The 24,184-nt window shown below is 26.8% G+C and overlaps 3 protein-coding genes across 3 annotated transcripts in view; 1 reads left to right on the top strand and 2 right to left on the bottom strand.

Annotated features, from left to right (window-relative positions):
- The first annotated feature begins 5,502 nt into the window (after positions 1–5,502).
- On the top strand, positions 5,503–18,674 carry LOC107166324 (uncharacterized). The gene is made up of 5 exons (XM_089219408.1): positions 5,503–5,652; positions 9,208–9,346; positions 9,565–10,001; positions 11,590–11,706; positions 17,672–18,674. Exons 1-5 carry the CDS (start codon positions 5,580–5,582, stop codon positions 18,031–18,033), a joined length of 1,128 nt encoding a protein of 375 aa, XP_089075534.1. The 5' UTR covers positions 5,503–5,579; the 3' UTR covers positions 18,034–18,674.
- Positions 18,675–19,469: 795 nt separating this feature from the next.
- LOC107166323 (sushi, von Willebrand factor type A, EGF and pentraxin domain-containing protein 1-like) overlaps positions 19,470–24,184 on the bottom strand; it is a 6,609-nt gene continuing 1,894 nt past the window's right edge. The window contains exons 2-11 of the mRNA XM_089219407.1: positions 22,988–23,203; positions 22,723–22,771; positions 22,450–22,556; positions 22,209–22,368; positions 21,369–21,531; positions 21,167–21,285; positions 20,917–21,053; positions 20,682–20,824; positions 20,512–20,614; positions 19,470–19,659 (exon numbers count right to left, since the gene is read on the bottom strand). Coding sequence (XP_089075533.1) covers positions 19,586–19,659; positions 20,512–20,614; positions 20,682–20,824; positions 20,917–21,053; positions 21,167–21,285; positions 21,369–21,531; positions 22,209–22,368; positions 22,450–22,556; positions 22,723–22,771; positions 22,988–23,203 — 1,271 coding nt within the window. The 3' untranslated portion in view covers positions 19,470–19,585. The remainder of the gene's footprint in view (positions 19,660–20,511; positions 20,615–20,681; positions 20,825–20,916; positions 21,054–21,166; positions 21,286–21,368; positions 21,532–22,208; positions 22,369–22,449; positions 22,557–22,722; positions 22,772–22,987; positions 23,204–24,184) is intronic.
- The window catches only part of cyc (basic helix-loop-helix ARNT-like protein cyc), a 24,671-nt gene continuing 23,567 nt past the window's right edge, over positions 23,081–24,184 (bottom strand). The window contains exon 14 of the mRNA XM_089219399.1: positions 23,081–23,203. The gene's annotated coding sequence lies outside the window, so the exon portion shown is untranslated. The remainder of the gene's footprint in view (positions 23,204–24,184) is intronic.

Raw genomic sequence — 24,184 nt, 5'->3', positions numbered from 1 at the left:
CACGTTATAACTAATTATTTTTCTACGTCGCAATTATTATTATTATTTCAATATCAACAGATGCTTTGAACAACATAAATATAGCGGATATTTTAAAGAATTTTCACTAAGCAACATTATAAATACCTACTAGATATAAAAAAACACAACATTTACAACTGTATGGTAATATTTAAATATTTTTTTATGGTATTTACTGTTTGGTACTGATTTTTAACTTAAAATAACACTTTACATACCTATCTACAATTTGAGAATTGGAAATAAACATTTTCTTAAAGACTGACAATTTAGCGGCGATTATAAATTGTGCCCAAATTACATTTACACCCAAAATCGCGCTTGAGAATAGTTCTCAAACGCTTAATTGTCAGTCTTTAAGAAAATGTTTATTTCTTATTCTCAAATTGAAAGTAAGTATGTAGAATGTTATCTTAAGTTACACCCGAGTTTTTATTAGTGTAAGATGGTACCATAAAAACTGGGCTAGAGTAAAATTTTAAAAATGAATAGCTATATTTTTTCAAAATTACAATCTCTAATTTATACTTAATTCGTTACAACCATATAATAATTTATTTGAATAATTCATAAAAATTAAATTAAAAATTAAAAATATTATACAATTTTAAAATATACAAGATTAGGACGAATAAGAATATATTGTTAATAAGTATACATCAATAATTGGAGTTTGGCTACTATTATATTTATTAATTAAATTTTGTAACTTTTCGCATTTTTTATTTATTTATTTTTGGTTTTAAAATGTTGGTATTTAAAGGGTTAATTTATACTACCTACTGTTCATAGCCACTTAACCACACCCGAACTTAGAAACTGATTAATTTTACAAAACTTAAAATTTGAAATTATTTTCAAGTACTTCTCGTGCTGCGATATGAGTTCTTCAGCCATTGTATCTTCACTAATTTAAATGAATACAATAGGTACCTACTAACAAACCTATGCTGGATGTAGTAATAATCTTTAGTTGTCGTATTATTCCAAAAGTTATTTGATAACGTATTGGTATTTTTACAAATATCATGGTTTTGGACAAAAATAAAATTTCTGTGATATGATTGAAAAAGTATACAATCATAGAGACTTTAATAAGTTTAAAGTTTTATATGATTTACAAACGGCGAACAGCTCAAGTTTTACTTTATATAACATGAATGAAAAATAGGGTATTGTTGAAATTATACCTTTTTAACATCGATAAAAATTTGGACGCATCTTACAAAAAAACTGCCATTTGGTTGCAATTTAGTAGTAGAAAAAAGAGTAATTCAAATTTTTACCCAATTATTTTTTATTCTTGCAACATTTTAGGTAAGTCCTATAATTCTTATATTATTTTTTATAAATTAAGTATATAGTTATATATAATAATATATCAAATAATAGATAAGCAAATCAACTTTAAGTATAGTTTTTTTTTTTTTTTAATTGTTTTAACTCAAAAAAATAAATGTCTTTAAATTTGACTTTTGCGAGCATATTTTACCACATATTAATTCGTTTTTGGTGTGTAAATGCATATTTTTACGAACACATCTCGTGATTTTTTTAGCATCTATATTGTACAATTTGAGAGCAACTAATAACCCTAACGTTGTTAGACGTCTTGAGAATTTCATTAAATATAAAAAAAAAACTGAAGAACTCGCTCTGCCGTATAGTAGGTGTCGACGGAAATCTCTCCATTGAGTAGGGCATTGCAGTATTGAATAAGCTGGATATAAATTTTAAATCAACAATATTTTAATATATTTGAAATAAAACGATTTTTGTATGAAGATATTTTACTAGAGTAATAAATTTTGAATATTTTTGTACCTAATTATTACGGAAAAATAATTTTACTTATTTTCTTCCTACAATACGTTAGGATTAAGTGGATTTTAGACGTTTTATTTATATTTAAAAAAATTATGTCTTCCAATTATTAAACATATGACCTAATGGGTGACTAAAATATTTCACTGTCTGGCAATAGATATTGTATAGGTATTAGTTAAAACGTCCACTACAATGCATACAATATTATGTTTTACAATTTATGTGAAGGAAAATATCCTGCGTTTGATAAAATCAATAATAACGATAGTTTTCAACTATCAAATAATTAATATATTTTATGCAAATATCTAAAAAAAAAACATACCAAAACATAATGGTTAATGATAATAAATATTAAATAGGTAGATAGTATTATAAAAATTATTTTTTTAATTCTTTCGACGTTATCAATTATCAATACAGTAATCAGCAATTCATCATTATCCAAACTCAAAACCTCAAAGATTAGTGGAACAAAACAAAAACGATCTTATACATTTTACTGTTTACGTGTATTTATCATAATAGAATATAAATATAAATCGGTAAAATTTAATTGAAAATGATACAATTAAAGTATTTTTAACATTATAACATGCCAACGTCATTTGAATGTAATTTTTAAATATACAATCATAATTATTAATGCTACTTATACAATATTTAATCTTATTTATTATTTTAAAATAATAATTTTATTTCTATTGTTAATTTTATCAGTTATCGTATTGTATTATGCAATTATTATTTGATGCAACAACGCCGTATTTTGCTTTGGTATAGTACTACGGCATGATTTAATTTCTGAAAATTACTGTATCGTCTGCACCCGATACAATTTAATTTAATTCACCCATTATATATTAAACATTTAAATATTTAATGTTCAACTATTAGTATTCAAAACAATTTTTAATAAAGAAATTATTGAAAATAAACATCGACAAAAGACTTAAACAAAAACGAAAAATAATCAACAATTCAATGAAATACATTTTTAAAATTTACAAAATTATGTGTTTTCTTAAATATTCCAAAATTGAATTGATAAAGTCATATTAAGAATTTTTTAATTGAAAATATCGCCCATGTTTTTAACATTTAGATTAGAGAAATAATACAATTGTTGTATACATAATTCAAGTCAACTAATTCTGAAGATTAAAGTTCAATGTGTTCTATTTATAGGATAGTTTATAAATAGCTATAAGTACTAAAAATATATTATTATTTTTTTAAAAAATATAATTAATAAAAACTTTGCATAAAGAGATTTTAGTTAAATTGTATTTGTCGTAAGGTATAAATATTATTATTATTTTTATAGTAAAAAGTGAGTGTCCTTATAATATAGTGAATATGTTTATCAATCAAAATATAGTATTGCAATATTTTCCGTTCCTTAAATTTATTACAAAGTTGATATCATTGGTTCTTTAAACAATATATTATATTGTTTATACTTTTATAGTGTTAAAATTATCTGTGTCTACTGCTCAATAACAAACGTAATGATTAAGTTGCATATCATTTAGTTTAATTTAATGTCATTAAAAATATTACTGCATGACCAGTAATACTTGATTTTTTAAATTTATGATGGATTATACAGCAAGCTTAAAGACATGTTACATAAAAATGAAAATTACTATTTTAGCTTATAGAGTTATAGTTGTAACTGACAATAACTGCGTTAATAAAATTTTTTATTACAATAATCAATTTTAAGTTGTTATTTTAAACTTATAATTGTTCCTAAATATTAGTTTCTATATAGGTAATTTGTAAAAAACACATTGAATATCTTGAATTACATAATTAATTGTAATGTATTAACGATAACCTATTTTTAAATTATTTTATTAGGTGTTTTATAATAATTCATTCTACCTCTGTAAAAGTACAATATCTTATAAACTATAATTATAGGCTCTTTTATTATATTCCTACATTTTAATAGAATATGTATGGCCCATTGTTTAAAACATATAACAAGGATACTTTGTTCCATTATACATATACATAAAGTATCCAAGTCTATAATATTATGTAAATATAAGTACATATGTACATATATACATATATATATATATATATATATATATATATATAATGTTATACAGTTTGATCGAGACTTAACATTATTTAATTTATTTGATTTTTAAAAGTACCTAATTTAAATAATATTATATAAATACTAAATAGTATATAAACAAGACAAAATAATCAGTTTTCTTTTAATTAACAGATTATTTGGTAGCAAGTTACAACAACCAAACATTTCTTGAGGCTATTTCTATAATAATTTGACGCCATATAACCTCAAGTGCATAGATAGTACATTTAGGATAATATATTATATTTATAAATTACAGTTCTATCCTATTATTCAAAAGTTATGCTAAAAAGATTTGACATTCTTATTAATATTTTTTTTTTAATTTACAGCCAAAATAACAACCAAACATAATATTTGTGCTATAATATATTAATTATACATTATAATTATTTTACTGGCAAATTATATACATACCAAATGGTATTTCAATTTAATAACATTTTTAATACATTTGGTCATGACTCCAGACTTTTTTACTATACCTATTATTTTATTTGTACATCATAGCACAAAGTATCTACGTTAATTCTGCAATCTAAATTTTTACCCGACCGCACAAAGTATCCGCGTTTCGCATTTTTAATGTTCGACCGTAAAAGTAACCTAGAACCAAAATGATCCAACTCAATAATTAATATATTCAATACATTTATTATTATAAAATGTAGGTACCTATACGGCTATAATACCCAAAGCCTGTTTCTCAAAAATCTTTGTATGTCTACATAATGTTTAGTTAATTTAATTATGGATAATATATCAATATTAAATCCCTATGAGTCATAGCTAGGTTGATTTCATTCGAAAATTATTTAATGATTTGTAATTTCATCAATCTTTGAATCAATTAACTATCTATTATTTATTATTGTTATGAATTATATCATTTAGGTCGTTTTTTACAAATTTGTTTATAATTTACATTTACTGTTATGCATTTAAAAATAACAAACGCTTAATAGTTGTTATTAATATTCAACCATGTTGAAGAAATATACATATAAATTTAAATAAATATATAATATATGTGAAGAAATAATTGTAATAGTATCCAATTAAAATATTTTTTTCTTAGATCATAAGATACAGACATTATATTGTGTATATTTATGTACCTATACTTCCAAAAACACTTGAATACAATAAAAATTTAGATAAAAAATTTAGATATTATTATATATGACAGAAATATTTTGTAGGTACTTCATTTAAATTTATCCGTAGTTAAATGAAAACGTTTTGTTTTTAACGTTTCAACAATAAAAATAATAGGTATTAATATTATATTGTGTAAGTATCTAATACCTACACTATTAAAGTATTCAAATTGAAAACAATGCAAATGAATTGAATGTCGTATCAAAAATAATAAAACAAAAATCAAAAACAAACAAATATAAATCTAAAATGGTCGTAAAATTCAAACGTGTAACGAGATGCATTTTAGAGGGGACATTATATTATAACAAACGAAGATTCAGATGAGATTCTCATATGACACTCCTTCCAATTGCATCAGTATACCTCCACCCTTGGCCACAGAAAGTTTTTTAAAGACTTCAGAAGATCCGTTCATATTCCAAAATAAATTATTAATATCAACTAAAATAATATGTGTCTTATGCATGACAATTATAATATTATACAAATATTTATTATTTATACAATTACTTCAAATGTTTACGGTAAGCAAAAATTAGTCACAAAATAAAATTGTATTAACCATATAACAATTAACTCACACTAATTATTCAACCTATGCACAGAAAAAAAAATGTGGACAGTAAAATACATTTGTTCGTACCTATTTAGAAGCCTATTTGTTAACTTATATTTTATTAATCCGATAATCTACTATAATGTTTTTAATGATGAGATGAATGTATATTTTATTATTTCATTAATCTAATGCGTAGTCCTAATAAATATAAATCATATCGTATAGATGACACCTAACTATTTTTTTCAGTTAAACATATGTTATTATACTGATAAACGATTTATTAAATAGCTTATTATTAAATAAATAATATCACGCAACAGTAATAACATTTTCACTCTTAAATAATCGGTTATTGTGTTTATAAAACTACATTAGATCATGGGTAATAAGACTTTTGGTGCATAGGTATTTAAAATAATTTTGTTGAAAAAATATCAATATAACTATAGGTACATCATTCATATAACCTATATGCTATTAAGTATTAAGAGTAAATAGACAATTATTATTGTGTCCACTGCTTATATAATAATATTATGATTATTATTATGCCTGCAGAGACATTTAATCATAATTACCGTTCAAACATTTCATAAAACAAAATCTTACATCCCTAAAATATTTCATTACAAATTCTAATTTTACAAATAAGTGAAGTATTTCAAAATTATTTTAAGTAAATACACCTTTAGACCCATTGCAAAATTACATAATTTTCCAATATAGGTATAGGCTATTTATACGTATATTTATAAAATATATTTAATTCTGCATTTTCATAATTTGATAGATGTATTATAGACGTTTTAGTACCTACAGACTACAGTATAGTATAGAACCTACATATATTACACATCATGATATCAGATACGTATATATCCAGCATAATTTAGTTATTAAAAAATAAAAATAAATAATAATTGTGATTTCATTAAATTAACGAATTTTCAAACACTTATTATTACAATCCCGGTAGTTTTAAATTTTCTGTAAAAAAAAATGTATAAATTGTAATAATTAATTTGAAATGCAGAAATTGACTTTCGTTCAGAATGTAATGCGAATATTTTAGGTGTCATTTTTTTAATATTCTATAATATGACAATATGCGTATATGATTAATTGCACCCCTTTTCCCAAAATCTACATGTCATATTTTACATAAAAAATACTACAATTAAACATTGGTTTTAAATCGTGATTTATACTGACTTTCAAATTAATTAACTTACAGTATAGAGTAGGTACTGTGTTTTATTCAAAACTTCAATTTTATTTTAAGAAAACCTAAAAATTGAACTGTGAATACTTAACGAAATGTACGATTGAGTTCATACCTACAATATACAGGTTTATGTAGTACGTAAGGATGAAAAATAACAAATCACGTAATTTATCAGTGAATCATGTATATTTTTAATTTATAAGGAATATTTTTGTTAATTTCCAAGACGGACGATAAAAATTGTACAAATGGTTATTGATGTATCTATTTGTATTATTTACATATTTCTAAATGTTATGTTAAGAACCTGTAATATTTTTAATTGCGAAATTCACGTGAAGAACGACAAGTCACAGCCAAATTTATCATTTCAACAAATTACTTAAATAAGTATTGGGTGTCTTGCGAGAAAACATATTTAAATACCTAAGATAACAATTTGGCACACAAGTCATTTAGTGTGTAAAAGACAAAAACGTATGAGAGTATAAAATAATCCCATAGTTGGGCATCTAAATATTTTTTTATATAAGACATCTAATGAATGCGATATAGACACTTAATGATAAATACGAAAGTAAAAACTCGGGAAGTACTAAAATACACAACATTTACCTATTTTTGTAGTAAAATCGAAATTGATTAATAAATATCTATTTTTTTTATTTTTTATATACATTTAACGTGGTTGATAAATTGAAAAAATGTTATTTCTTTTTTTGCCATAACATATAACTATACAAAACTTATAACTAAAATTGAATTTAAAAATAAACAATAGTATTTGTGTTGAGTAAAATTGAATTAAAAAGTATGATTTCAAAATTAATAAACTAGGTACCTATTTTATTCTTATATTTCAAGCGTCAAATAATATTTATTAACTTAAAATATGTTAAGAGATATAATGTATATCTAAGATCTTTTTTTTTTAAAGTTGCATGTATCTTTTTACTAATAATTAGAAAAATTATTTTTCTAATTATTAGTAATTTTTATCTATTTTCAAATGTAAAAAAAAAATTGTATCTATTCAACACTAAGTTAAGATAACATACGTCAGTAAGACCTTATTTAATAAAAAAAAAAAGTTGCTCATTAGTGTACATAAAAATAATTAAACAATAATTATTGACTCTAATTCGTTATTATATAATTTTAATTTGTAAAAAACTATCTATTTCCTGTAGTAAAATCATTCCATTTTAAATATTTATAAAGTCACCTACTTCATACTTATAAATTAACACTCAACCAGAAGTTATTCTATTAGGTGGTTATAAAATGTTTATTTATTAGTTATTACAAATATATTGTAATTCTGTTATTATTGTAATTCCTACAATATAGAATTGACTAAACATATGCTTCAAGTTTCAACTAGTCATAATTTTCCCGAATAGTTTCAAAATATTGAATTGTTGTGGATATTTTATAAATCAATTACATTATTATAGCTCTTAATAAACACATATATATGCAATATGCACGTACATATAAGTGTTTGTATCAGCGTGTGTGTATATATATGTATACATATTTCATACCGATATCAATGAACAAGCGACAAAGACGAAAAAGACGAAAAAGACATTACTGGGATCTATTTGGATGTAATGTCCTAAATATGTAAACCGGTTAATAAATTAAATAAGTTTATGACTGTGAAGGCGCTAATACCAAACAAATTGACGACGCTGATTACCATAATCCAACAATCACTTCAAAAGTTTTTCCCTCTACCTCCAATTTCAGTTTCCGATATGTCCCGTTCTTAGCGTAGGATTAAAAAATTGTATTAAAAATCTGGTTTTCGAAGTTCTCACATTAGTGTGGGACATTTGGGATTTCATATTTATTTATTTTTTATCATCTCGCACAGACATTTTTATTCCTCAATTATGTGGGTACAAATATGATTAGCATTTTCTCTATTGTTTTAATAGTAGGTATATTAAATTATTTATTTTTAAATAAATAGGTACCCAGGTGTTGTTTTTTCTGTCTCGAAAGTCGATGGGCGTTGAATCTCGAGGGCTACTAAACAAAAGGACTGATGACAAATGAGCATTACTACCGTATCCTGACAATAGAGCCACGTTTTTTTAACTTATTATTATTTTTATTCAAATAAAGAAAATAATAATGTTCGCGTCATTCTTCAAACAGAATAATAATATTACAGCTGTCGTATTGCTATGATTAGTCGTTGTATTATCCTCAAATAGACCACGCGCATATTAATTTAAAACGATCATCGTAATGGACTTAACATCCGTTTTTTTATTTCAGTATCATCAGTCACCAACGATACTACATATTTTCAGACAAGACAACTCAGTGGTCAACAGTATGGTCTTGACTATAATTTACAGAATCGCACAAAATATGATGAAGAAAAAATTGCAGACCGGTCAAGAACGCTATTCGAGTAAGTTACATAATATAATTTTGTTTAGATATATAAATATTTTTTTTGTATCCTCGTTAGTTATCGCTATAATAAATAAAAATACGTAATTTACGGATAAAGGTAAAAATAATTTAATGACATTTATTTTAATAAATTGTAAGTTTTCCATATTATCCATCTGATCAAATTTGTCTTTTAGTGATATTGAATAAAATTATTTTATTATATTTATGCAGTTGGAACAGTCCAAGAATTTTATCGGAAGCAGAAATAAAAGTGCAGTCAAAAGGAATTAATACAAATTCTCAAACGGAAAGAGTTGAGAACAATGTTTGGTGGCCGTGGAAAAACTATGACGATTGGTTGAATGGTAGGGGATTAAAATCAGAGCAGCCAAAAAAATCCGAGAAGAAGATTCGAAAGGGGAAAAAACATAAAAAAAAAAACAAGAAAAATGAAAAAAATGAAAAAAAAACCAAGAAACCAAGACCTGGTAAAAAAAAAACGTTCGAAATCAGTGATAAACTTTCGGTCAATACCGAAGATAACGAGATCATAAAAAAAGAATCGATACCAGAAATACTTTATAAAGCATCACCGATTGATATAATTTTAAGAAATTCTTCTTTAGTTCCAACCTTGGTGAAATATACATCCAGAAATTATACATATGGTACGTTTGCATTCGTTAAATATTAAGGATATAAAACAATACGTAATCAGTAAACTGCAACATTAAGTATATACCAAACGTCCTATTACAGTTCATTTTCAATTCAATCGATAGTTCAAATACATTTAACGCATTTTACACAAATTCAGTGAATAAGTATTCCAATTATTTTCTTAATACATTAATTAATTTTCGTTTAAATAAAAAACTATTTTTATATGTTATTTTTTACGGTTAGAGAATTGGCTTTTAAATTCGTCCATTGAATATTGCGTAAAAGCTACAGCTATTTCATATTCTTTTAAAATAAATTCAAATTGAATTACTGGTATATGTATGATTGTTAGTATACCATTTAATATTATAGCTTTTATATGACCCATATTGTTTAAAAAGGAAATATTTGACGAAATATCTAACTAATTTTTGAGCAGTTTATGATTAACAATCATATAGATAACATTTAAAACTACCTATATAATCAGTAATAACATTAATATCAAATTTGATACAAAATAAATTAAAATTAAATGCCACCGATAAACACAACGGAGTCATGCCAATTATTCTAAAATAATTTATATGCAATAACAATAAGATATTTTATAATATACGTTATAATATATAATATATATATATAATATACTATATAGATCCGAAATATGACAATTATTATGATAGTGTTACTGGCTTACTGCGTACCTATATTTCATGACAAACAGTTAAATTCGACCTTTATACGTAGGTACGTATATAATTATTATTTTCTTTCAAATATTCAGTACATGCTACGAATAATCAAAAATCGTTTTACTCAAGTAAATTATTATTATCCAAAATATCAACTGTATTGACTAAGTATTAAGATTTTATTCGAGGACAAAAGTACCTACATGTGCAGATAATAAAAAAATGTATATTCGGTTATAACTTGTTTTTGAAACGGCATGTCTGTATAGCTAGAATTGTGAAAAAAAAAACAAAATACTAATATAACGATCGAAATAATTTTATGGTCGGGGTATTTCAAGATAATAATTAATAATTAATTATTATTTACAATCTAGTTATTATAAGTAGGTATAATACAATTTTAAATAACAACTAATAACTAATTAAAAAAATGACGAATGATAAAAATTTAAAAATATACTAAATCAACAGCGTTATAAATAATAATTACTAATATTTACCAAAAACGTTACAAGAACATAATATGCATATAGCTACTAAACTAAGTAGTAGGACGTATTAATAATTTAATATCGGTTTTACCGAGGTTCAATACACCTAAACACGGTCAAGGCTTTCATTAGACACTAAAAAAAACGTTTACAAGTCCCTGTTGTAATTTTTTTTTCAATATACACGTTCTAGTAAAATTACGAGTGTTGTTCGTATTCAGAGGCCCCACATAGTTATTGGCGCCTTATATTTGTTTCGCATAGATAACTTATTAAACGTGTATTTGATTTAATTTAGTTGTATTTTAAAAATAAATAATAATATTATGCTCCAGTGGTCTACCGTCTACCGGGTGTGTAGTAATAATATTAACTAACCTTTATTGTCTTTATGTTTCGTGTAGATGTAAACGAATGCTTGACAAATAACGGAGGTTGTGAAGGACTTTGCATCAACACACCGGGATCGTACAGGTGTCATTGTCCACCTGGCTTTATGGTAGCTGACACCAAATGCGAAGGTAAATAAATAAATACATATACAATATTGTGGGTATTGGGTACATCAAATTTTCAAATAATTTTTCAAAAGGACACACTCGTGTTTAATGTCGGTCCGTCTACATTATGTGATGATATGTTGTTTTGATTGGGTAACAATTAGATAGGTTATCTAAAATAGTGTATGAAATCCTTAGATCATGATATATTATAATGGATACAGCTACTGCATTATAAACGTGTACTACGGGTTGAAGATAACATTATGAAGGTGATTGATATCTATTGCACATGCGTTATCATTATAATACTAAATAAAAATATGTATTATGATAATGTGATTACGTATTTACTATTTACGTGAATTCAAAATTTGTCCACAGTTAATATTCAATAATTAATATTCATATTTCATAATTCATTACAGATAATTTTATAGGTCGTAGGTACGTATTTAAATGATGCCGTGGTAATAACGTGGGGCCCTGGTGCAAAACAATATTATGGGGCCCCTGTTCCTTTACCAGTACAATATATTATATAAATACAAATTTTGTTTACATTATTTTAAGTAGTTTCTATATAGCCCATAGGAATCAGCCTTTATAACCGAACTTATTTTTGTTACCTTGTAATTTAAATACTATATATATTATATATAAATATATTTCAGATAAGTTTATTTACAATAGGTATTCAAATAATCAGTGGCGCTGAAGTCCTAAAACTCTAGTAGGGCGAAAAATATTTCAAGAGGCCCAACATCTTAATATCGGAAAAAATGGCATACCGTGGAGAGGAAAATGGTCAATATGAAGCGGCCCTATCATAAATTTTCAAAATATGTCGGGCCATGGCCCGACCTTAACATAGGGTTCGGCGCCACTGCAAATAATCCTAATTTATTATACACTTTAGCAACAAGTCAAGTAATTTAAAAACGTTTAAACGTTAAAATATAATAATACCTAAAATTATAAATATGAATAAGAGTAAATGAAATAATATACAAAGAATCATACAGCCAATATACATATCTTAATACTTATGTAGATAAAATCTTAAATAATATGTTCTAAAAAATAACTTTTCTTATATTATCTTAAATATATCAATGATATACTGGAAATTTGTAGACAAAATTACTTACAAAAGTTTTTTTTCTTGCCTTTTTATTAGCAAAATCATCAATAATTTTATTTACATTCAATTCATGAGTTCTTGGCCGTTCTATATTTAATATACTAATATTTGATAGCCTTCCTTGTCCCATTTAGTTTCTTAGGTAGTTTTTTTTATTATTTTTAACTTGGAAAATGAACGTTCAGCTGACGCAACAGTGACCGGTAATTAAAATAATACAAGCATTGAGGCACCACTGCTGGCTGGATCAGACAATTAAAATAATATAAAAATATAAAATCTTGTTATAACACTTATAACAATGTACTACGACTACGTACAACAATATAGATTGTAGACAGTAGACACACAAATACGCAATACTGAAAATCAAATATAATATTTTGTATGATCGTAGTAGTGTAATTATGTACATGAAATGAGAATTTTTTTAATTTTTTTTTTTTTTAGACTTCTATAAATTTGGGGGCCCTAATTAATTATAAACTGAGGCCTCTTGGTGGTGCTGAGCACCCCTGGTCCCCCCGCTAGTTGCGGCACTGCATTTAATGCTTAGTTTTATACTTATATAGTAATATACTCTATGTTTAATGTTTATAGAAAAATTGTAAAAAATATACATTTAAAAAAATGGGTTTTTGTAAATAATAATTGAAAAAATAAATTTATATTTACATATAAATTTATTTTAAAATCCAGTTTAAACTTGTATAAAGCAGTGTTCCTCAACCTTTTTGATATCACGGAACACCAAATAATAATATTTTTTTCATGCGGAACCCCTTTGAAAATTATCTTAAAAGTGCCGCCGCCAGCGGCCTCTCTCTCTTGCGATTTTAAACTTTTGCGGAAGACAGGTTAAGAAACACTAGTATAAAACAACCCATAACAATTAGTATGTATAGGTAGGTAAACAGAAATACAAAACTGTCTCATCAGTACCTGTCGGCTGTTTGTGTGATTTTACTAATAAACATTTTTATACTAATCAGTGTATTTAAGAGCCAGAAGCCACACATTTATTGTAATTTTCGGAGTTTATTAGTTTATCTTAAATTAAATTAAATATTTTTAAAATTATTATTAACGTGATGGTTAAAAATCCACACACAGTAAAGATATCAAACATTTTGTAAGTAGAATTGTTAATTTCCATTAAGTACTCATATAACTAAGTTTTAAACTAAAGGTAGGAGAGGTGGGCAGAAGAGTATGTATAATATATTAATATTATAATATGTCTGTATGGTTGCATATTACGAAAATAAACTTATTGATATTCTGTATATTTTAAATTATAATACATTGTTTTTGGTAGATATATTAATATCGAGTTTAAATTTAGAAACTATTTTAAAATAAACACTTTAATTAAGTATATTTATAGCATAGTTATTAAACACAATTTCGTATGAGAATCTAAATAATCGATTGACTCAATATCTTCGGGTGCTTAAACTAATACAGATATTATATATGATTATATATTTATATCTGCAGTTTTGTAACCGACACTTGCTATAGCAGCTAACACGTATATTGGTGCATTGTATATATATAGTATATACGCTATATTATGTACATAATATATATAAAGGTATGTACAATAGGTATAAATTATGGTCGTCCCACGCATGCACTTTATCTATCTATTTATATACATATACCGATTACACGTGCACTTATACGCGATCTCTTGAAGTTCGCCTCGACGACAGACTCGCTAGAAAACGCGTTTGTAAATACCAATCACATTTTCTGATATGTTTTTTGTGCGACGAGTGTGGAAATCTAAATGTATAATGTGACACATAAACTAGATCAAACTTTTGCATCCAACGTTTTTAAATCCATGAATTTGAATTAGATTTTTGTTTTGTGAGTATATAAAATATACTGTACCTATATGGGTCCCAATCCCCACTCATTTTAAATCAGACTCAAACTGACAGCTTAAACAGTATAATTGACGTGTTTAAAGTTTTTTTGTTATCATCGTGTTCCATAAAATACGTTTTTTTAAATTTAATTTTCAACAATCAATGAGTACTGAATTAACATTTAACAAAATAGAATACCCATAAGTATATCGTATTATATGTAATTAATATAAGTGTAGGTATGCACAGGTGCAATTAGGTGGGGGCTAAAGGATGCTTAGCCCCACAAATATTTATCAAGCTTCTACATAATAGGTATAAATATAAATTAAAAAGTAAGCTTGAGTAAATTCAAGTCTCCCCCCCCCCACAAAAAAAAAGATTAACCCTAGTTGCGCCTATGATGTAGGTATGTATAATAGATGTAGTGAATATTATTTTAAACTATTGTATCAGTGCCATAGCCAAGGATGGAGAGGGCACTGGGACTGGGGACACGTGCCCTCTCCGAAATCTTTTTTTTTTTTTGATTGGGCGTAGTGAATCGCACAAAATGTTTTTAATTTATATAATTCCAGATAAATCTATGATAACGAATAACAATAAATTATTAATTTTGTAATTTGTATTCATAAATGTCAAATAATATTAAAATAAGCACGGACTTCAGATAAGACATACAAGTGCATTCCATTTTTTATGTGAAAACGATTATAGTTTGATTATGGTATCATTCTGATGCGTATCTTGTTTTGTGCTCAAGAACGTAGGTACTAAGTGGTATATAATTGGTGGTAAATAATTTTGTTTGATAAAAGTTAAGAGTTGTGATCTAGTATTCTTGTTAGTAAATAATAATAATATTCGAACAAAAATGAAATGTTGTGTTTCAAACATATATTATAATGTTTATTTAATTAAATTAATATAGCTATATTAATTAATACATTATTCTATCAATCTATATTTTACAATAATATTAATACTTTGTTATGTTAAATGTATGGATATCATAGTAAGTTGTTAACGTATAATTGTAGTCGTAAAAAAATTATAGGCATGTAGTAAACACTTAATAAACAAAGGGACCATAAAGTAATAGATGATAATCAGGTATTGTAATGTCGCAAAAATTTAATTAAAAAATTAAGTGCCCCATCCTCAAAACAAAAAAAATTCTGACTTACGGCACTATTATATGTTGTGTGATATTTTCTTAGATCATATTATGATCATATTATGATCTAAGCCCAAAGGGTATTATGTTTTTTATGCAGTACAGTCCAATTGGAAAAACGAAAGTAATGCATTTAATTTTATCTCCGTGTATTTTTTATTGTTATTTTTTTTTATTTTTTTTTGATCATGTAAGAACTTACGATTGTTTTTCCTCTAGGAACTTTAGCATGTAATATATAGTACCCGTTTACATACTATTTATCGCGTGAGAACTTGCCAAAAGCCGAACCCTGTATGCGAAATTTGATCTAAATTTAAAAATGTAATTAAAATCTTTAAATTCGGAGGTCGTATTCCCAAACCTTGACAGAATTTTTTTGGGGGTGGTGGTGAGTTGCAGTTACCCCTTCCCTGAATATGCCACTGTTGTGCAAGCGACTTGCGAATGAGATCTGGATAGAGTTATACTATACTAGTCTATAGTACTAGATTTCATAACAATATGATATCGGATCTGTTTCCGGTTTTTTTGCATGCCACGCCATCTTGCGAACCATCGAGTGGCGTATTATTGCCATGCGCCCAGGCCCGGATTAAGATCTACAGTGCCCATAGGCTGTAAAAAATTTGGTGCCCCTATTTAAAAAAAATATTGTACACATTTCTCTACTCGATACTTGATTAAATAATAAAATATTATTTTAGGTTTATTAACCACAATATGTACATTGTACATGTATATAATACAGTAAAACCTCGTTAAGACGCTCTCGAAGGGGAAATCGTAAAACCGCGCAATATGCGGGATAGCGTTATAGGCGATATCCCGCCTATTACGCTCTTAAAGCGCTATAGGCGATACCCGCATATTAAAAGCGTTTTAAATGTGATAATATGTATGTACATAGATAGAATAAATTAGAAAAATGTTCATAGTGTGACTTGTTATGTATTACACAGTAACATAAGTTGTATTTAAAATTAATAATAAAAAAACACACGAATAACAATAAACAAAACATACAAATTATAAATCTGCGTGTGATTTCACGTGTACACTTCAACGTCCGATCATATAACTAACGTACGTACGTACTAACGAAATACATATAGTAAGAGTATAAACCACATCAAGATGTTAATAATAAATATCAATTACTCGGTCGATAATAGATAAACGTTTCAACGAAATTCTTATCGCTGATTGTATTAATTGGGTTTTTTTCTATTTTAAAATGTTTGAGAAGCCAGCAATTAGAGCGTATTATGCGGGATTACGTAATATGCGGTGGCGTATTAAGCGTCTTTTTTTCAATGTTAAAAGTGTACAATTACCTGGGACCGGGAAAAATCCGCGTGTTAAGCGGGATGGCGTATTAAACGGGAGCGTCTTAACGAGGTTTTACTGTATGTGAAAACAAGTAAAAACATAAAATTAAAATAAGATAAAATATATTTTAGATTTATAAAAATATAAAATAATCATACTATAAAAAATAACGAACCATTAATTTATACTTTTCTTTTTTTTTATTATTGATTGCATAGATAATAAATATTAATAATATATTAATATTATAACAATATTATCTATGATTATTGATTATTACTATTTCAAATTTCCGATATATTTAAATAAAAATTTAAAATAACATCAGGATAGTATGCGGTTCCCGTGCCCCTAACTCCGTGGTTGTGTATAGGCTGAAGCCTACACTGCTTACGCCTCAATCCGGGCCTGCAAGCGCCTTATTGAATATCTTGTGCCTGGCACGTGTTGCAGATATTGACGAATGCTTGTTGCGCAACGGGCACGGACCGTGCCAAGGCGCGTGCACCAACACTTGGGGCGGTTACAAGTGTTCGTGTCACGGCATACCGGGCACCAGGCTGGCCGACGACCGGCACACTTGCGACGACGTGGACGAGTGTCGGGACGGCACGGCCGGGTGTTCGCACCAGTGCATCAACACGGTGGGATCCGCGTTCTGCTTGTGCCCGGACGGATTGCAGTTGGACGATGGCTGGAAAACGTGCGTGGACGTGGACGAGTGTTCGGACCCGGAGCTGCAGCAGGCACCGAACGTTTGCACCGAACGCGGCTTGACGTGTCTGAACACGTACGGCTCATATAAATGCGTGTGAAGTGGCGGGCCGAATGTGGATCATAATTATGTAGTAGGCACAATATGAATTACGCTCTATTAAAGATGAATTAACGATGCTGTGTAATGCTATACAACCACTTAATACAACACTGCTAGCAGCATACTCACGTATTACCCAAAACTCACCAATATTAATTTACTAGTCATGAGAGCTGTTGTTATCGTCTGTTGGCTATTGTTATTAATTATATTATCATATAACCCACATTGGTCACATGTTGTTGTTATTATTATTTTATTATTATTTTACCATAATTTGTATATTTTTTTAAGCTTTTGATACTTTACAATTGTATTTAAAACACACGTATACTGCATATTCATTGACTAAATATACGTACTTAACCAATGGTAAGTGTGTGCACGCACACCCTTCCAATTTTCAACTACTAATAATTACGATTAAAATAATCACGATATGTATTTTATGAGATGTATTTTATTATTAACCTGTTATTTAATCAGTAATAAATTTAGTTATATCTACATAAAATGCGTAAAACCACTAGGTATAATTAATCATTTAAACCATAAAAATGTCATAACATTGAGCTCATGCTTATTTAACATATTATTTTAAATATCAAATATTATTGAATAAATGTTTTATTTAATTTACACTGTATGTTTGAAATCCTAAATATCCTACTCAATTTCATAAATTTAACTTTTATACATTATATTTTATTTTTTATTTGTTTAACGAAATATACCCTCGGTGACATAGGCTATTGGATTACAAAATTTTTATTTCATTGGGTTGAGATTACATTATTGACAACTCTATATTATTTACAATGTTCATATTTTATTTTGTAGTTATGCCTATGTGATGAACTTGATGGTAGCTGAAAGTGAAGAACTGTTTTGACCGATATTATATTTGTTAAGACAATAAATTAATAAAGCCATTTAAAAAAACTAAAACTAAGAAAGGAAGTTAGAGTAAATTTAAGCCAGTAATTATATCTGCCACGCCTTGATATAACATAAGAATTAATGTAGTATTTTATCCCAGAAAATATGAGACAATGATAAGACAATTGTACTAAAAATGTAATAAGAATCTCAAATATACAGCGATATCTACTGCTGTAAATATGAAATTGAAGCCTTGGTAGTTGGCCACCGTCACTAATGTGTGCTTCGATCTACATTGTTCGGAGTAGCTGGCACATGCATTCATAACAAACCAAAACCCCTACCCTCACCACAAAATGATAAACACAATCAGTTTAAGAAGCTTAAATACCAATTGTAAAAAAAAAAAATGAAAAATATACCGTGTTGATATGAAAATATTTCGAAGAATAACAACCAGACAAAAACGACTTGTGAATAAATATTCTATGCTTCAAGTGGAATCAAAGGTATCATATTATTACAAATAAAACTTTTTTGTGTTATCAAATATAAAATAAAATAATTATTTATTAGTATAAAAGCATTTATCTCATCAAACAATTTCTTACTTAAGCATACGAATAATGGTTATAATAAAAATTAGTATAGTACCTAGTTAAACATATTCATTTATCGCTCTTTAAAATGTCTAAAATTGTTTCTTTTGGTTTGCTGTTTCCAATATCAATTACTGCCCTATCTAAACAGAACATATTCATTTAAATAACACATTTATATTTAAATCTTTTTTGGAATATACTATGTATAATATGCATATACATTATATTTATATATATATATATATCAGGGGGATTATTTTAAGCATGCTCATCCTGTTTTATAGTTAAATTATGCATATTGTGTTAAAATTCAGATTTTTGGAATTTTTAAATACACTAAAAGAACATTTTTCGAATCATTTACATTTTTTATACAACTTAAAGATGATCTCATGACAATACAAACTTCAGTTTTTCAAATAGAAACCTTCCTTTTTATTTTTTATTAAGGAGCAAATTTTTTGTTGAACATTTTTATGTATCTAAATCAAAATTCAAGCAAGTAGTTTTTGAGTAATGTAACTTTAGACGATTTGAAAAAGTTAGCAATTAGATACTATTGATTTATCGATATAAATAATTTGTAAAAATGGTCCAAGTATAATAAATACTACATCTAACATTACATATTATAGTTTTTATTTTTACAAAACTATTTTTAAGGATTATTATCGGATTATCCTAAGTATAGACATTTTATTAACTCAAAAACTACTCATTAGAATTTTAATTTAGATACATCAACATTTTCAAAAAATTACCCATTAAAAAATGTTCAGTAAAAGGGGGGGGGGGGGTTCTCATTTGAAAAATAGAAGTTGGTATCCTCATACGATACTCCTTAAGTAGTATAAAACTATATTGTATTTAAGTCTACTTAAAAATTCTAACAATCAGAATTCAAATAAATGTATACCATTAAAAGAAAAAAATGGGAGTTAGCATGCTTAAAAAATCGCCCTGTGTATATATGAGTGTATTTACATCGACACCTTTAACTTCAATAGTGAAATTACACGTAGCCTCATTTTTTGATGCATCCATAGCCATATACATAACATTATACAGTCCCGGGCCCATAAGCTGACCAGGTTCCTAAAACAATTAAAATGCGTAAATAAAACCATTCAAATTCTTAGGTTATCATAGTATGTACACACACCATCGTCTTTGCCACTTGTGTTACGCCTGTGTTGTCTAAAAACCGAGGTTCCGTCCATGATACGGGAACAGTGTTATTTTTTGAAAAATCTTCTATTACTTCCAAATACAAAGGGCAATCTTGTACTGTCGGAACTTCGTCATCTGCAGCGACAAAATGGTTGCACAAACATATAGATAAACGATGTATATATTATAAACTTATTCCATAGTTGGGTATAGGTATATTATTTTACCCGTCACTCGTACAGTAGTCCTGCACGATGCGATATCCGTGTCTTCATCATCCCGAACCGTGTAGGTGATTATATACACACCTGGCACCAAAATTCTCGAAGAATTTTTATGCCAACCGGAACTCAATGTACCGAACCTGTAAAATGGACATGTATTAAATTTGAAGTCAACTGGACCTTACATGAAGCAATTTCTATATAGTTTAATATTTTAATATTATAATATAAAATATTATGTAGTATACAACACCTGTTCCAATCGTAATTTGTAGTTGGTTGTTCCACTTTGAAATTTATGAATTTTTCACCTTTAGCTAAACTTACGTTCTTTTCCAGCGGACACTTGATATAACATTCCATTTGGTACATCTATTACGTTAGCATAATTATTAGTAATATAATTTCAATAATAAAATTATCCAACTATTAAAAACATATAATATAATACTTACAGTCATCGGTGTCGTTTTAGGAACACATATTGGTTTTACACCGACCCAATGTCCATTACTACAATAAAGCTTGGTGTGTAAAGGATTTTCGAATACATGCCCTCTGATACAATGGTAAATCACTTCTAAATATTTGTTTTTTGGATCAACAGTATTTTTATTCCTATTTAAACACAATTGTTTTTGTAATAATAGTTATCACCTGTGAGCAGCGCAACTATGACATTAATGTAATCACACTTGGTAATACATATTTATAAGATACATCGCAAGACAAAAAAAAATGCTAATAATAAACTTGAAATGTGTATAAAAAAAACTAATTTTTAAAAGATTTTTCGGTTATAACATTACCTACTTGAAATTTTCAATCCTTATATATAAAAATTGAACATTCAATAAAATATGTACTACGAAATGATTTACAAATGTTTGTGATTTTGATAATTATATCAACATTTGAACTTTAAATGCTTATATTGTAAAATTGTTTTCTAATCTTTATTATCTTTGAGCTGCTTTATAGAACAACTTGTGAGTTATGCTTATGAGGAATCTTGTATTAAGGCTATTTGACATTAGAAAAAAAAAATGTAATACAATCTATAAATAATTCAAAAAGATTTTAAATTATTAAACATTAGTAAATACCATATATTGTAATTTATAACGAACAATAATTATAAATTGATCTATAATTCAGAATCCTATACTACACAACTAATAATTTTATTATAAAAAAAAACTCTTCAAATATTGGAACACAACACATAATATATGATCAATAAATTTCGTGTTTATGTAAAACTATTTCAATCTCTTAAAAATGACGATTCTTACTTGGAATACTTTACTATATGTGCATATGGCAACTTAGGTGCCCTCAAAAATTTTTTTCCGTGTCGTTTTCTAAACAAACAGCTCAAATCATAGTCTCCTACTGAATATTCTTTAGCCGAGCTTCTAATCATATGTTTTGGAAATTGAAATGTACCAAGTCCTATTGAATTGATACGTCATGAAATCGACAAAATAGCAATTTATATTTGTATTATTTGTAACAGTATAATTTAAATTTTACCTGATGTCTGTTGAGGTATTTCTGGTGTTTCAATATTTAAAGATTTATTTTCTAACCGCTTTTCGTTATTCTGGATTTTTCTTTTTGAGTCAAGTTTCAATATACGTCTAAAATATTTAAATATAATGATTTAATACAAATCTTAAGAATATTTTAAAGAAGCCATAATACCTACAGCTGATAAAAAATTATTTATTTACAACATTATGAAATATAGTATTATGAATTCATAACTATTAACTATGCAGTAATGCACTATAGGTAGGTACCTACCTGAACGAAAACCAACCTTGTGCCGAACTGATAATATTGTTGTTGTGACCTGCGACATATATAAAAAGGGTATAAGTATGATAATATTGTATTAGTATTAAGTTGTTATTCAAATAGGGCAATATATTATATTATAAATACGATGACAAATATTTCAAGTATTATGTCCCCTGCTGATTTTTTTATCAGTGTAATCTAATATTAACGTTTTATTGATATGTGTAATAATAATAACAAACAATAATAATAAAATACATCCACTTACCAGAACTAGTAAGCCGTGTACACGACGGCACATGTCCGGACCATTCTCCTTCGATACACGTGTGCTTTGTTTGACCTGTCAAAACGTATCCGGCATCGCATTGGTACACCTCCACAGCCCTTCTCCAATTTTTGGATGCCGTGAAAATTGCTTGCCCACTGTCTGGTCGTGGCCGGGGTTCGCAATCCAACGATTCGGAAGAAATAAATGTAATGGCTACAACATTAAGTTTAAAAAATCAAATAAGCTATACACCTACGCAATAAGTACCATTATATCTACAACTAAAATAAAGGCAATAATTTAAATAATATCACCGGAGTATTTTCATAGCACTACTGCACTCGCCCAATCACCCCACATGTGTAACTTAAATATGACAGTGTTTTTGATTTTATATCTTAACTATTTTAACCAAACTGTGAAATAGCATTAAAATATAAAAATTACATAAGCTTTTTAAATAGGTATAATCGGATTTATTTACTATTTAAATGAATTAAATAAATTAAATATTTATGAAACATTACACGATATTTTAAATTATAGTTAATTAAAAAATCAAGATAATAGTATCAACAACAGATGTGTGTAACGGATAGAAAATACTGAAAATAATGTCATGTTTATAAGTATTATTTAAATTATTTTAAGAATGTAATAAAATGTTAAGGTTTTTATTTTTATTTTTTTATATTAATAAACTATTAGATACATAGTGCTTCTAATACCTATTTTGAATTATAAAATTAGTTCAATATCCTGAATTCCTTCTTCATAGGTGGTAAAATGTTTGTACGGCATGAAGGGGTCGTTGGAAGAATAACCTAACTGTGGAAGAATTCAATAGGTAGCGCCATCTAATTTTAAAATCACCAGAAATAATTTAAAATAACACATACCTATATATGTCGTATATTATAAAATATGAACTCACTTACCGATTTGAATCAACAATATAATTTACACAATTATGGTATTAAACAACGAAAACAAGTTAATGCCTATAATGTAAACAAAGTTCAACATATTTATGGTAACGTTATTAATTATATCACTTATTCTACGTTTTCTTAGAATAAAAATAATGATACCTACTGTTCATTTATTTTATTTAGAATATAAATCTATGTAATGTGTATGTTGGTATAATATCATTGTATCAACAATTCGAGACTGAACAACCGTGTACTCCTT

The sequence above is a fragment of the Diuraphis noxia genome, unplaced genomic scaffold, assembly GCF_037042655.1.
Source record: "Diuraphis noxia isolate RWA-SAM2 unplaced genomic scaffold, SU_Dnox_SAM2 contig0002, whole genome shotgun sequence".
Classification (NCBI taxonomy): domain Eukaryota; kingdom Metazoa; phylum Arthropoda; class Insecta; order Hemiptera; family Aphididae; genus Diuraphis; species Diuraphis noxia.
This window is presented reverse-complemented; position numbering and strand designations above follow the sequence as displayed.